This window comes from Haliotis cracherodii, unplaced genomic scaffold (genome assembly GCF_022045235.1).
Source record: "Haliotis cracherodii isolate W230 unplaced genomic scaffold, xgHalCrac1.p SCAF_4, whole genome shotgun sequence".
In the NCBI taxonomy this organism is placed as follows: Eukaryota; Metazoa; Mollusca; class Gastropoda; order Lepetellida; family Haliotidae; genus Haliotis; species Haliotis cracherodii.
In genome coordinates this window covers 36,292,542-36,309,407 of record NW_027266297.1, presented here as the reverse complement: position 1 = coordinate 36,309,407, position 16,866 = coordinate 36,292,542, and the positions used below count along the sequence as shown (strand labels likewise).

Genomic DNA, 16,866 nt, shown 5'->3' with positions numbered 1-16,866 from the left:
ACACATCAATTCAACACTTGGGTAATACTGGAATAATGAAAGAAATAGTTTGGGATGTACAAATCATTTAGATGTTGATGACATCATAAAAGTACATAATATTCATAAAATTGGATCTTTTTCTATTGAGTGTCAAAATATCTGTATCTTAAACTCCTTTGTTCCACATATTTGGCAACAGCTCTGTGTTACTTATCAGAATGTATATCTATTAAATAAGATTCAAGTAATGCTAGAACTTTATATTATCTTTGTTTCATATTTAATGTTTGAAAGTTCCTTAACAATGTTAACATACCATTTCTCAATATCATTCACCAAGACATAGAAACAACTAACAGGTTAGTAAGGGAACATAGGATTACAGGCAAACACTGGTAGTTCCAACCATAAACACTCAACTACAATCAAAACTTCCGAGCAGCCTGACAGGGATGGAGGTATTAGGTCACCTGTGTGTGGTTGAGTCATGGTGAGGTGGGGAATGGTTTTGCAATGGAGAGGGTTAGGCACAGTGTGAGAAATAAATGTGCCTGCACGATGACCCATGGCTCTTTCTTTACTTTCTTGCTCATGAAAATAAAATCAAGGTAGCCCGCATTTAATTTTCTATCTAGTGAGCCATTTTGTTGTTTTTCAGCTGTCAAATATGAAATTCCAAAACAGGAAATGAATCACCTGATAAAATTGTCAGTAGATGTTAAATGGCTGATTTCTGATTTCCTGGATGTACTGTAACATTTGACATGCTTGTTCTGGTCCCTTGTCACTAAATGAAACCTGTTTTACATTGACTCAGATTGAAGTTCTAACATGGTTGAAACTTACATTTCACCTTTTATTCAGCAGTGTACAAAAGACTGGCTACTCAATTCTAATAATTGGCTAGTAAAACATTTATCTAGCTAGCCCGGCTAGTTAGTACTGCTGAATCATTATACCACGCACTGGTTAGTCATAAATTCAGGCAGGGTAAGGATCATGTATGTTTTCCTTGTAAGATACAGCATTAGAAATTGTCACTAGAACAGTAGTCCTTGCCAACATGGCCAAACTGCCCAATAGTTGGACTAGTAAGGACCAGTTGAAATGTGCCATTTTTAAGGGTTCTGCTATATGCTCTCATTATAAGGACTAGTGGACTAAAAATGTTAGTTTCTACTGCTGAGATAATAGGCTGGATTGCAGGATATCAGATACCTTCTTCTGTCACGTTGGTAAGGGATGTGCTCAAGCTCCTTCCTGAACCGTTTCTAAGTTGTTTATATGCGTTCTCCAGCCATTTCATAAAATTAATATGCATTTAGGGAACTTCTCTTTTTGAGTTCTTATCCAATGCTTTCCTTAGATTTTCAATGTTTTTCCATTGCCTTGACATATAATTTCATGACTTAATCATATCAATCCATCGAAATGCAAGCGGGGTCATTTTTTCTCCTTTTTATTTTAGCTTTATATCCCTATAATATCTATGCCGTTGTGTGTCACTTTATCAGAAGCATGAAACAAATATGGATGACAGGTATCCGGCAATCTCATATGTCTAACTTTACATTCTACTCAGCATGATCATGTATTGAATTAATCACAGGCCACAAAAGGCCCTAACTTTTACTGACTACTGACCAGTGACCCCTCCCCATCTTGTAGCCTAGTCACCAGATAAACAGGTCAAGACTTCTACTGGTTGGCTTAGAAAGTTAGAATGAAAATGTCAGGGCAAGCTATTCATCGACAAGGCTTGATAAAAAACACTGGAATAAAACCTCAATTCAATTCAACCAGCAACTTCACAAATTAAAACTGACAAATTCATAAGCTCAACAAACCAGTATGCAGCTAAACTATAATCTAAAACAGAAACTAAGGAAGCAATGGAGAAAGAACTAAAACAGAACTATACCAGGAATCATCAAATTAATGCGAGCATATTCGAGTTTATTGTCATGTCAGGTTCACTGCTCATGGGTAGAGTGGTTGAGTGAGTGAGTTTGGTTTTACGCTAAAAGCAATATTCCACCAATATCACGTGGGGAACACCACAAATGGACTTCACACATTGTACCCATGACCGGAATCGGCATGACGAGTGAACGCTTTAACCACTGGGCCACCCCACCGCCCACACATTGTGGAAACAATGACATACATATAACACAGTCACAATAACAATGTAACCTGTATAATCTTCATTGGTGACATGGTTTCATTTGAACATGCTTTATTTGGAATTTCCTGCTTTTGATTTCATGGAAGTCAGATCACGTGCCAAGCAGTTGAAGTTAAGGTCTGAGATGATATTATGCAATTGAACTATCTTACCCCATTAAAGGTCATGGAATTCTTAGCCTAGTCTTGTTATCGTTATCTGATCAGTTTTTAAAGTTCAAATGTAGGGCTATTCACATTAATAAATTGATGCAATTTAGGCCTGGGTTTGACACTCGCATTGGTGACGCATTAATTTGATGATTTACAGTAAACTACAAGTGGAGGACTACCCAGGTCAAGGGGTGTCCCTGTACTTACAGCCAACCGGTCCAGGGCATCCTTGTGTCTTAAGAAGTCATTGTACTCCTTATTTCTCTCTAACTCACTATATTTCTGTATCATACAGGAAGAGGAGGTTAGACAAGGTGGCCACATTTGTACTGATAACTTCCCACCTAACTTCCAACTTTACACCTTTCTACCAACAGGGTTCGACAAACAGAATATATTCAGGCAGCCAATTGGACCAGTGCTACAGAGAATGGTCCAAAACAGAAATTGTGCGGGAAAAGTACATTTTCTCATCTTTATAAAGCAAATATTCCATCAGTTTGTCCTATTATTTCGTTAACAAAGTATCTTTATACATATATTTTCGCTAACAAGTCTGACGATCTCCATTTTCAAAACTACGGATCCTACGTAATGATTAGAAGCATTTTCTAATCAGACCAGTGCACTACTGTATTTGTCGAACCCTGTTCAGTTGGTTTACCATGCTCACAGATGTTCTTAGAATGATTCACCTACATGGTTACATGTATATGCTAACAAATCTTAAAATCTCAGATATGAAGAATGAGTAGAAGCCACATCGATGTTATTAATTTTTCAAAGGGACAGTACGTCGACGGTTCTGTAGGTTTTCAAATCATGCATGAAATAATGTCCGAGTGTGGCATCACATGCCTGATTCAATTCTCAAACCAAAACAATAGAGCTCCACACAGAGAAGCCGACAACGCAATGCAATGCATAGTAAACTGGCTTCGGTCATGATTTAATTTTAAAAGAGGCAAATTGAAGAGAAAGTTTGTTGGGTTTTATATGTCTGAGTTAGAAAATACTAATTGACAACTTAGATAAAAATTTGAGTACATATCAAAGCCTAGATAACCAAATAATATATGCCTCAGTCGTATGAAGCCAATTACTCTCCTACCCAGAGTTCCTTGTGGCCAGCTAAATTCCTCTGTCACATCGTCAAATCTTTCACTGTCGATTCATGCGTTTTTCATGTCAAGTCTACACATTTAGATCCACAAAACTTTCATTGAGAAAATATTCTAAAATGTGAAAACTATTTTCATTTGAGTATTTATACCCCACATGCTGTCATCAAAGCCCTTAGGCGAACTGGACTTATGGTCCCTTTGATGGATAAAGCTATATTGTCATGTACCTCAGTGTCGCAGTTGTAGTGGTATATCCATAATTTTGCAAAACAATATGTAAAGCACACTTGCATTAGGCCCTTCTGTTCTTATTTCAGAATAAGTGTGTTTGTTTACAAACAAGTGAAAAGTCCCATCATACTGTAAGCCTACACCTGGTGCGTGGTCACTGGAGAAGAAAAACTCACTGAGTATGCTCAGGTGATATTGGCTATTGTTTACAAAGCATCACAACCGTCGACTTCATGTCCTTTTAAATATATTTCATGCAAAATGGACATATACATGTACTTTTATTTCATTTTCACAAGCAAATACAGGAAACGTCTGAAAACCAACATTTTCCCGAGACAAGGGAGTTCACTGACTAAAAAGTCTAGTTCACCCAACCTTGCCAAACTACGTTGGAATTTCTGGGCTCAATCGCAGCGCCACCAGTGGCTATTACGTGTTATGTCCCTTCTAGGTCCCTCCTATTGGCCAATCAGATTCCAACTCTCATATCTCTTGCATTTGCTTCGATAATCAAAATTTGTATTGTAGTAAATCGGGTCTTACTTCGCGATGCACATCAAATCATTTGAGCGCCATGATTAAAAATATGGAAAGATTTGGAAAATATCTGCCGACGCCCAGTTGACGGTACACATGCTTTGCAAGTCCTGCAGTCGATAAAAAAATCTGCACGTTGAAATCCATGTTGTTTATCAACCGGATGTCTAGTTTGTTACACGATTTTGATTGGACAGACTCGTTAGTCCAGCCAAAATAAAACTCCATAATTCCAGCCTAGTTTGTCAAGGGTGGAAACTGGACTTTTATAGCCAGTTAACTCCATTGACTCGAGAGGATGGTAAACCAACTAATACATCTTACTTTCTTTGTGGCTTTTTTACTTAGCTATTGTACAAATGTATCTCTGTTATCATAATCCTGTCACATCGTTTTCCCTTCAAAACATCCAGCCCATGTAGAGTTTGGATATGTATTCAATTTGCCATGAAACTTGAAATTAACTTAACAGTGACAGCAAAATGAAAGAAAAAGATCTAGAACAGGCTGAATTGCTCGACACCAAATGCATGAGCAACATCTGACCAACTTACAGCTTTGGCCGTGTCCTCATATCGGAGGCCCGGTAATGTTGCGTATGTGTCCCCCTGCTTCTGTTCCCCCTGTAACCATGACAATCAAGCGTGATGTACCTGGTATTAATGAGTCTGATCTAGCCTATGTCTGAGCTCCTGCTGCAGACTGTCATGACTTCCTAATGTTCACGTAGCCAGAGTCTTCCATCCAGAAAAGATGACAATCCTTACTCAATGAAATTAGGAACAAAGAACCCATGCCGGTTTAACACTTTTACACTTAGATTGTTAAATATATGAAATATGTGAAATATTTGAAACATCTCAAAACATCTGAAACAGCGCATTTTCTTTTCCAAATACATCAGACCAATAAAACATGATTTACTATGTACCATGCCTACAGAGATATTCCACATAACATCTTTGTTGAGAATTACACCAAACATTTCAAACTATTAATTAGTGGAGAAGAAAGAAAGCTATGGTGACAGTATGTATGTTATATCTTATGTCATCGCAAAAACTTACACAGAAAAGTTTATCTTCCAATCTTAAAACATCTGCTCAATACCATATCCATATAATTGTCGTTAATCATCATTATTGTTTATATAATTATTGATACTATGTTGGAGAAATCTCAGGTAACTCAAAATAGTACTTCGACAGGTTGTGTAAAAAGCAGAGAATCTGTGAAAAAGACATAAGATAAAGCATGACTAATATATATACTCAACCTTAAATAGTCATAATGATTTCCTATTCCATATCAAACAAATGGGCGATCTTTTTGTTCCAAAGGGCAATAACTCTCCTTTTGAAATGATATAAGCGACGGTCCAACCTGTCGCTTCCGGTCTGGTTCCCGGATCAATGCGCGCTGCGACAACGACTGACATGTAGAGACGGAGCCAAGCTAAAGAGTTATCCTGTTGCACCTTCGTTCAAAAACGGTCGTTTACAACTGAATATTTTTAACTAGCACATATTTTGTAGTGATTATTAGTTTATAATATCAATATTTGTTGAGTATTCAACTACAAGACGAATTGTCACTTTGGAATATAGCGGGGAAAACGTCATGAAAAATGGTATATTGTCACGGTATTTTCTACGTCAGAAAACAGCGAGGCATTCTGTCAGTCTGGGCTAACATATTGCATCGATGAAATAATGCAAATTTTATGTATCAGCCTTTGTGTTATTTCCTACAACAATTCATGCATTCAAATCTCAACAAATACTACCACGAACTTCAGTTTAATAAAATTAGTGATACGCCAACATTTGCAGCACACAGACATCTTTGACAGGCCTTTACCAATGATCTATATAGTAAGTATACATCCGTGCCTTTACAAATATTTTAAGAAGAAATAACGTTCAAAATAATAAAACAACTGATTTTAAATGTTACTTTTTATATCAAAGTTAAAGTTGCATCTGAATATTTAAATTTATATTATTTTTGTAGAAATAGGCCTAATGAACATCTACCATGCAGCTATTAAGCAATCAGTTACTCAGTTGCAACATGCAACTAGTCATCATACTTTGAAATAAGAGATTTACCCATATTATTCTGCCCATTATAACATGTGTCCCACCATTAAGTGCTCTGGGTCATCACAGGTGTTAATTCATTGATCCATCATTTCTTACAGAATTCTGACACTCATGCTCTTAAAATAGTAGTTAATTACAGAGATGTGTCCCAACAAACAACAAATCATACTGACTACCCCACAAAATGTGTATGATGCATAAATATATCTAAATCAAAGTTTTATCTTCTTGTTTTAGTAACGTTATATTTTTTTTAATGTTGACAAATTTCCCATACAAACCCACACACTATCCTGCTGTATCTAAGTATCCTGATTTTCATTCAACAGTACTTCAAGACACCTGTAGTTTAAAGTATATTTTGTAGTTATTATTATCATATAGCAAATACGAATTTTATATGAAAATATGAATATGAAAGTTGATCATCAAATCTTCCGATGGTTAAATAAATGGAAATTGAACCCCACAGTCATTCCATGTAGATAATGAATTTATTTATGTTATTTGTTTTTGCATATAACAGATTATACTTACATATTTTACAGTCAGTGTCTATAATCAGGCGCAATATGTATTTTGACTGAACATTTCAGTCAATATGCATATTGACTGATTCACCCAGGTAAGGTATATTTTTTCTTAAATTTTCATTCATTTATTATTGACTAAAAATAGGACCGGATTTTAGACAGACAGGCTGAAATGTATAGACTGCATAATTTAATCTTCTCAAATTAATTTGGTTCTAGTTTGATCTTATCAAGATCAAAGTAACTTATGTAAGAAATTAAAAATGTTTTCACAATGAATTGATTGATTTTCCAAACCTGAAAGAATACCAGAGTCCCAATACTAGTACACATGCTCAAGTGTGCCAAGATATTAAATAAAATAATAAGAGTCATTGTGCAATGCTGATATCTTTTGTTGTGAAGAGAAAAAAGAAAAACATTATTAATTTGTTTGTTGGAATTTGAAACATCAGTTTAGAACAAGGAAACATAAAAAGCAAGGCCTAATGAAGTTAAGAATCAGCTGTATCTGTGTCACAATCATATGATTATTGTCAATGCAAACTGGATGTAGACACTGCATTGTTAATACACAAAAAACATTATAGAGATTGGCATTTAGTATGAATATATTGTTTTATTTTATAAAAATTGTAGTTGGTACAAATACTCTTGAATATGTATTTTAACTAATTTATAGGGTCCCCTGTGTCTGAATTGGGTTTTTTCTGCTTTGTAAAATTAAAAAAAGGCCAAAATAATATATATCTTTCATTGATCATATTGAAATATAATCATGGTAGTATTTGGCAACAAACAGCTACCATTCATATACATAAAAATCCTTGTATACAACATGCACCAATTAACCCTTAAATATCAAAACAGATTTCAGTGATTTCCATTTCTTTTATTTTGAAGATTGTATCATGATATCTAGTTGATGACGTAATTTTACAGTGCCTGTTACTCTTACAATTTCTTGAGAACTTTTCTCATTGCTCTCAGTTATATATCTGACAAATACTTACATGTGTTGCTGTCAATATTCACAACATTGAGCCTACGGGCAACGTTGCATGAGACCTTCACATTTCGCGTAACGTATCGCCTCACAGTTTTACATAATGAAATGCATGCATATGATGTGGCCTGCTCGGCGATGCTACAACATAGATATAGGAGTAACGTATACAAAATCTACTTAATTTTCATAATCATACATCAAGGGCAACACTTGCAGTACCGATTGCAAAACGTCAACAAAGCGACCTGGGAGGAACGATCAGCTGATTTCACCGCATCGCTTCGAACGCCTATCTAGTGGTTAACTATACAATATAATCAGTCGTGGTCATCCCTGATGTATAATTATATCAAGGAACATTTATTTCCGGACATGGCAATAGATAAATAATTGTTTAGGCGAAAAGATATGCTGTCCGCACACAAGTGTGACCGTTGCCGACAGAGGTGAAGGTTGTACTAGTTAACTGTCTATAGGCGTCATAGTAACATGTAGTGCTCGTATGGCGCATACCACATGCGCCGTCAGTTTAAGGTTGGACCGTCCGGGTCAGCGCACCTAGCGGGTTAGTGAAGGGAAGATAAATTGAAAAAGATCGCCCATTCAAACGGATACAAAAAGCATGTAGTGGTTTATAAGCAAGGTACAATGACTATGATATATCAAACAGTCCTTGCTAAAGCTTCCATTATACATGCTACACACAGACCATGTCCTGGGACCATTCGTTACAGGGAACTTTCCTTAAATAATTTGATGAATATATTCTTGCAATTAAGATATAAAATAAACTTGTACTATAAAAATTATTTATAAAAATCAAACCCTTTTCTGGAACTGATAATAACTTCAAGACCTGCAGGACGTTTTATAACTATTCTAATAAATCCCTGGTAAAAGACATCAGTTCAAGGCAGGTTCAAGGGGAGATGAAGATGACTGTATATAAAAAGTAAGATGATGAATAGTATTTTATATTGCAATCAGCACTATTCGAGCTTGGTCATGACAGCCTGTAAATAATCAAATCCTGGGCCAGACACCCAGTGGCTGACAGCATCAGCAACAATCTGGGTGGAGTGACGCACCCTCAATCAGGTCACACACAGCAGCTGGTGGTCATCCAGATGCTTCTTGTATCTAGCATGGTGTCTTGTAGACAAGGGTCACATTCCACAAAGCGCCCCAATTTCTAAGATTGTCATAAATCCATGTTACAGTGTATAAGCGCTAAGACCCCATTGTGGAATTGGGCCCTGTTTTGCTCTGGAATTGCCAACTTTCTGATTATGTACAGCTCGGGCCTACTACGACTACGCAGGATATGTATGGTTATAGGGTGTATGGCGTACCAGTGCAGTCACAATGGCTGACTCTGGCTCGGTCCAGTAGGGGGGTTTCTTATGATACCCGTGCTTCTGCAGGCGAGAAAACATCTCACATATTTAAAATCACAGTATGTCTATTATACCATATACCAGGGATGCAGTTATGAAACTAAAACAAATATATCAGTGCACTCATTCAGCTTTCCCAGCTTTCCCAAATCTACAAAATATGTCCATTCAATTAACCAATTCAGACATCAAAGCAGTTTACTGGAAATCAGAACATTGTGGTAATTTGCAGTTTTCATTCTCGACAGGGAAACAAAAGTGGGTAATTAAGCTCATGATCTTCTCGTCCTATATGAACAATTAAAAACTCAAGTTATCATTTGTTATTATTACAGCAAAACATAATGGAGGGAAGTATAATGCTTAAGTAGGTCGTAATGAAGGCTGACAAAATTTCAAAACTCAATGCATGCACTGAAGACATATTAAATTTGAAAAAAAATTAATAAATAGTGTGCTGTAAGGATAACTGCTCCCACACAGAAGAGTGAAAAGAATAAAGCAACGTGTGTCAAACTTGAACAAAAATCCAAACCAGAACATGGTGCAATCAATGAAAACTGTGAGATTCAACAGTTGAGCCTCTCTGCTGTGTGTCACAAGATACATACAGACATAGCAGCTACCCTCAAAGGAATACCACTACCTACATGGAAACATATCAAGTAATACTTCCTCTAAGAATGTGAAACAAACCAAGAGTGCAAGGAGGAAGAGAGATAAAGATTCTAATTTTCCTCAACCCAAAATATATATACATAAATCATAACATCTCTTTGATGACTGAAACAAATCCAAATATATTCACCAAAATAAATCTCTAATGTATCTCAGCAAAGTAGAAAGTAAGATTGAATTTGTGTTTCTATCAAGGGAATATATACTGTTGGGAGTTGATCATCTATACTAACTTGTCATTAGTTACATGTTCAACCTGTAAATGCTGTAAGTATGGGTATTTTCATCAAAGCTTAAATGACTATAAATAAAAGGCTCTAGGTCCACTTGCACAAAACCACCCTGTTAATTTAGAACACTGATCTCTTTCATGACAAAGAAGAAATCTTTGGCAATGTCAAAATATATCTGCATAGGTTACATCTTCTATAAGCTTGGAGCCTTGTACATACATGCTATGGTTGGTGACTGAAATAACAAAGAATGCACACATATCAGTAACAAAAGGGTTTCTATGGAATCTAAGACACACATAGGACACAGCAACGTCTAGTGACAACACCAGAAGCAGAGAGGACCAACAGTGACAAACAGCAGAGAATGTGCCTGGTGTTTACAGTGGTACTTACAACTTGACCTCGGGGTCTTTTCTGACCCTCTTTCTCTCTCAAAAACTGATTGTACTCCTCGTTGCGCCGTTTCACTTTCTCCAGCTATAAGAGAGGAATCACACCTCATTTTGAATTTAGTTTGCCAATGAAGCACAGACTGTTGCTTACTTCTTTCACCTCATCTGAAAGGAAGTCTCACTATCTACCTTATGGTTAATTAATCCGATAACACAAACCAATGACAAGACCTTTATGCAAGACCAATGTAATCTTTTGTTTTATTGAAAAGCTACCCTAAAGTTTTGAAGTTTTCAAAACATGCTGTTTGATTACAATGAATGTTTTCTTCACAATTTTGATTGTATTTCGTAAAAGTATTTTTGAGGAAGGTATCCAAAAATAAACCCTGATATTTTCTTAATTCTATCTGGGGTTCCTTGAAACAAGAAGTACATTGGTCTGGCCTCAGTTAGCATCTACTAAGTCCTGGATAGAACAACAGGTGAGGTGAAATGGGGTTTAACGTCGCGTCCAAGATTATTGCACTTATATAGCGACGTGCATGCTCGTGTGTGTGTGTGTGTGTGGCTGCTTGTACTAGTCCGGACTGATGCCGATTTAAAGTGCTAGCACACTGAGATACCATGCTGCAGTTAAACATGAATACCCCACTAAGACACAGTATACTGACTCCGAGCCGACCAGTCCTTGTTTTAGCCCCTTAATGCCGAGCGCCAGACAGGGTAACAACAAGTACCATCTTTTAACGTCTTTTGGTATGACGCGGCTGGGGATCGAACCCCGGACCTTCCGTTCTCCGGGCGGACGCTCTACCATTAGACCACGGAGGCGGTCGATAGAACAACAGACTTTTCCCAATTCTTTTGCCTCATCATTAGGCCATTATTTTCTGCTTTGTTGGATCACAGATTTTTCAGTCAAAGTTATAAGTCAGAGGAGGGAGCTTTTTTTAAACATGTTTCTTACAAACTTTGCCTGTAGAAGGGAAGAAAGATAAGAAGAGAAAATGAATAAGTTCGCAATCTTTTGCGATATCTTCTTTTTTGTTGTTTTTTGAATGACAAAGGGAGTTAATTTCAGCAAAGTTTGTGTATCAAGGACAACGAATAGATTTATTTGTAAGAACTTTTGTAGAGGACTGAATGTTTTTGGCGAAATATTAATATCAAATCGAACATTATAAGTTTTATCATGTTTATAGTTTGTTTTGTTTTTTTAAACACTGAAAAATCTCAAAATAGTTCTGCGTGTATGACATGTGGGCAGAAAAAAAATGTGTAAATTTGGATTATGTTTTTTTTCTCAAATTCAGAAGAAAATAGGGTTGCCAGATCCAACAAATAAAAATATAATGGCCTTAGGTGAGTGAGTTTGAATTAATGCCACATATATCAGGGCAGGTCAACTAAATGTAGCCATATGCATGATAGCACGAAACTTACCCTTCATAAACCATCACCAATAACATGAACATATTGAGCATGTTAAAATGTCAGCACCATATTCTAATCTTTTATCATGTTCATAAGAAATCTCCGTAACAAACTTGTAAACAGTGCTCAATATCATATAAAGAAAAGTAGACATTACATTACATTCATTATCTGTCAATCAAGGATGACATAAATGACTTAGGACATGATAGTCTCTGACTAGTGTTAGTAGCTGGTGTTAGTATACAGCGAGGCATTGACTAGCACCTGAGGCTAGGCTGAACAGGCTACTGGGACTAGTTGGGCAACAAGCAAAGGAGGAATGGCTACTGATGGCAACATGATCATGATGATGAAATGGGTAGGTCATAAAATGTATAACATTAAACCATTATCACATAAATTCATAAATTTACACTAAAATCATTCTTCCAAAAAACAGTAAGGGCTGTTTTAATGTTATTAACAATTTCTTCATGAAACTATTCTCATGGCTGAAATATGAATGTTTATAACTTGTAACAGTATCAGTAAGAAACATTTGTATTATCAGTTGAAACATATGTTTGTTCATGTTTAACTACAGCTCTGCAGCAATATTCTACATCCGATGTGAGTGAGTGAGTGAGTACGGTTTTACGCCGCTTTTAGCAATATTCCAGCAATATCATGACGGGGGACACCAGAAATGGGCTTCACACATTGTACATCGAACCCAGGTCTTCGGCGTGACGAGCGAACGCTTTAACCACTAGGCTACCCGACCGCCCCTCATCCGATGTGAGATATCAGTGCATCTCTAACTGCAGCAACAAAGCGGACTTGGAGAACATCAGTACAGAACACTACCCCTGCTTGATCCATCTCAGTATACACTTAAAGCATGATGCACATTATGAACACTTGAGGACAGATTATGGCAAAGGTAAGCACAACTAAATAATGATTTTCAAATACTAATAATGCTTCTGGTCTAAAGATGACAAAATTGCAAAGCTAATCTAACTGGAAATTGAGATCATATTTATGCCTGATACGAATAGTGATCTTTAGCAAATGTACAAGTCTGTTAGTCTAATCATGAGATAGTTATGGTGGTGGGTCTGAGCGACATGCCTACAGTCGGATATGATTCTGTGAATAAACACACAACCACCAGCAAACACAAACAGATAATCACAACAACAAAATGTTATTTATTTTTTAAATCAATCCAGTAAAATGTCTAAAAGATATATTTTCGTTACTCCCTATCAAAGAAAAACAATTTTCCTTATGAAAAGAAATCATCAGTTTACATCCAATTATTTCAGCTCATAATGAAAAATCATTTAATTTCTTATATAACAAATATAACAATTCATGGTGCATTATATTATTCTGTTGGTTTTTGCATGTGATCCGTGTGGACTGCTGGACACTAGAAGGCCATGCTAGGATGATGGGCCAACTGGACAGTCAGCTGACCAGTTGGTTATAACTCACAGAAAACGGTTTGAAATCCACGTAACTACGGTTACGCTCAAACCAAGGTTTAGACCAGCTGCCTCGAACATCACTATCAGACTTGGGCCTCTCACGGTAATAATACTGTGTACAGGGTAGTGTGTATTAGTTCACGACACTTCATGGGGGAAAATGTCATACATAGTATCAAGAACAAAGTCTAAACATGGCCTCAAACAAGTAGAATCTTACATACTACTCAAAAAAAGTTAAGGACCACCTGATTCTTTCATATTACTGTAGTTAATCTGTCAAGGCAAGACACATTAACAACAGTAATATGAATAAATCAGGATTTCCCTTTTTTTGTTTTGAGTGGTATACAATAGACACATCAAAATCACCAAGATTGACTTAGCTGTTGATCTAAAACAATTTTATTAAGGATTCCTTCATCCTAACTCCCTCCATCCACATTTTGGAATTGTCATCTACAATTCTATAAACGTGGTAATAGCCTGATTTGTTATTGTAGATGATTTCATGTTACTTTCAAAGATTAACAATCTGGTTCAGATCAGCTGAATCTGATCATCAGTGCAAAGATTTGGACATGAGGATCTATTGGATATGCCAACTCTTAAACGTGACAGTTGGAATGCTGGGGTCATCACACAATTCACTCCACCTAACCAATGTCCATAGAAACTCTCCAGGTTATGTTGAACTCACCTTGGCAGAATCTGCTCCTCTAAGACCTGGTATCGTGGCACCGTAGTCCCCGTCAGGGCGACGCCCCCCACCTCGCTGCTGTTTCTGAAGCAGAGTGGATGTTGTTACCCCCCTTGCCTGTATCATGTTCACAGGGTAAAACAGATTCTCACTATATTGGGGGTACGTCAGTTTGGCTTTCAGCTGCATTTAGCTTTATTCCAAACATATCTTTGTGGGCACAGTACAAATTGGCTGTACATTGTTTTCTTGTCAGGAATCAAACTTGCGTCTTTGGCATGACAAAATCATATATTTTCAAAAGTGTGCAATACACATGCAAATGTACCTTTATCACTTGTTACATTGTTTTGCTTTGTTTGTTTGTTGTTTAACACCGCAATCAGCAATATTCCAGCTATATGATGGCGGTCTGTAATATAGTCAAGTCTTGACCAGATAATCCAGTGATTGACATCATACGAGTATCAATCCACGCAATTGGGAACGATGACATGTATCAACCAAGTCAGCGAGCCTGACCACCCGATCGCCTTTTACGACAAGCATAGTCGCCTTTTACGGCAAGCATGGGTTGCTGAAGACCTATTCTATCCCGGTATCATCACTTGTTACAAAATCTAGTTATGTGAGTTGCTTCGCATCACAACTGATCCTGTTTATACTTCAAATTTAATACAACACTGAGTCTTATTGCAGTCCCAAGTTAGATCTAATTTTAACATACAAATACGTGAGGTGAGGTGAAATGGGGTTTAACGTCACGTCCAAGATTATTGCACTTATGTAGTGACGGGCATGTACGTGTGTGTGCACACAAATATGTCATGAACTAATTCTTCGTAACATGTTTGTTTGTTTGTTTGTTTGTGTTTTCTTTAACACCGCACTCAGCCATATTCCAGCTATATGACAGAGGTCTGAAAAATAATTGAGTCTGGACCAGACAACCCAGTGATTGACATCATGAGCATTGATCCACGCAGTTGGTTGTAACATGTAAAATGACAACAATAAATGTGTTGCTTGTGCCACTAGAGCATTGCAGTGGGATGAGCAGGAAGTTTTACATTCTTGTCCACCTGCTGATCTTCAGTCTTGTAGATAAATAGACAATTCAGCTTGTGACATTTAGTTTTTTTCAACCAAGGGAGGCAACTTCATAGTCTCAAAGACAACTGGCATCCAGTCCACCCAAAATTAAGGAATACAAGCAATTTCATAAGTAGATAACTGGGTCCCTCTGACCCCACGTGTTATGGAATAACCCACAACCTACCTGTGACATTAACCGGTTATACTCCTGCCTCCTCTCCTCGCTGAGCTGTTGGCGACGCCCCTCATCCCTCCCTAGTCGGTTCAGAAACCCCCCTGGGGTGGCAGGTTTTGGGGGCAGATCTGACCGAGGATCCTTGGGGCCCAGCTGAAATAGAGTTTCTCACATTCAGCACTGAACAAACTTGAAGCTGTACACGTATGACTAGTGTGTGCTGATAGAAATAAACTTGAAAATAACTTACAGAACTTTATTTTCGTTACGCTTAGGTTTTAAAAATAACACCTTAGTTTCTTTTGGAAAAAAATGGACAAAAATCTGTGAAAAGCATTGTATGCATATTGTCATTCAGAATAATCATGATAAGGATTCACTAGTTTTCATCATATGTATATTTTTCATACGATTAAAACTATAATTACGCCCAAGAGCTCATAAAACATACCATTATTTATACTCTTGGTAAACTATACTTATCAATATCTTTAAGAAAACATTGTTTCACTGTCACAACATGATATTAAACAATGATGTTAGATATTTAAAATAAGCCATCAACAGTGTTACAATCTAGTAGACTACTAAATAAACCTTTATCTTCCTGAAATGCTGAAAAGGAAAATATTGTAACATGCGTGTCAACACTTTTAACTTTGGCAACATAAAATAATTCAAACATTAGGAAAACCATTGAGAGTATAATTAATATCACCATGTTTTCACCATATACTGTATGCAACAACAAACAGAACTGCGCACTAGCAGATATGATACAGTGCAACATTGGTCTCACTGAAAGAACATCAACCGTTACATCCTGAAACTGAAACATGGCACACGCTGAGAAATTAACAGTTAACAGCAATACAAATATGAATAGAGTACATACTATGAAAAATACACAGAAAATTTGTTTGACACTTCCAATACAGGATGTACAGAGTTAAATAAGCACACCACACATGGTTAATGCACATGTTTATTTCAAGCATATATTTCAGCCACTCCCATCATGCCTACAAGACAGATACATACTCCTTCTGTTGTTGACATGCGAGGGGACCCTCAGTACAATACACACTGTTGAGAACTTGTCTACAAATACATGCAGTCATATACCTCACATAAAATACACATCCATGGAACAGACTTGGGGCTGATCAGCTGCATATTTTCTTTTTGACATACCGTATTCGACGTTAAAAGCGCCCAGGGCGCTCTCAAAATTAGAATATTATTTTGGTGAAAAAAAGTTGAGTTGAAAGATAAATTTCGTGGTTTATGCTGACAGCCTGAAATGTATATGTACGACAGAATTTTCCAGAATGTAATTGCCCATAATTAAGGGTGCATATAACGCACGAGTGAGTATTATACGCGAATAAATAAGTCTTGTGTACGGAAGGGG

General features: G+C 36.9%; 1 protein-coding gene across 2 annotated transcripts in view; it reads right to left on the bottom strand.

Moving 5' to 3' along the window:
* Positions 1-16,866, bottom strand: part of LOC139480442 (centrosome and spindle pole-associated protein 1-like) — a 96,277-nt gene that overhangs the window by 52,472 nt on the left and 26,939 nt on the right. For both annotated transcript variants that reach the window (XM_071263518.1, XM_071263517.1), the window contains 6 exons: positions 15,462-15,605; positions 14,183-14,266; positions 13,490-13,594; positions 10,569-10,652; positions 4,772-4,840; positions 2,530-2,604 (listed from right to left, as the gene is read on the bottom strand). In XM_071263518.1, the coding sequence (XP_071119619.1) occupies positions 2,530-2,604; positions 4,772-4,840; positions 10,569-10,652; positions 13,490-13,594; positions 14,183-14,266; positions 15,462-15,605 (561 nt within the window). The remainder of the gene's footprint in view (positions 1-2,529; positions 2,605-4,771; positions 4,841-10,568; positions 10,653-13,489; positions 13,595-14,182; positions 14,267-15,461; positions 15,606-16,866) is intronic.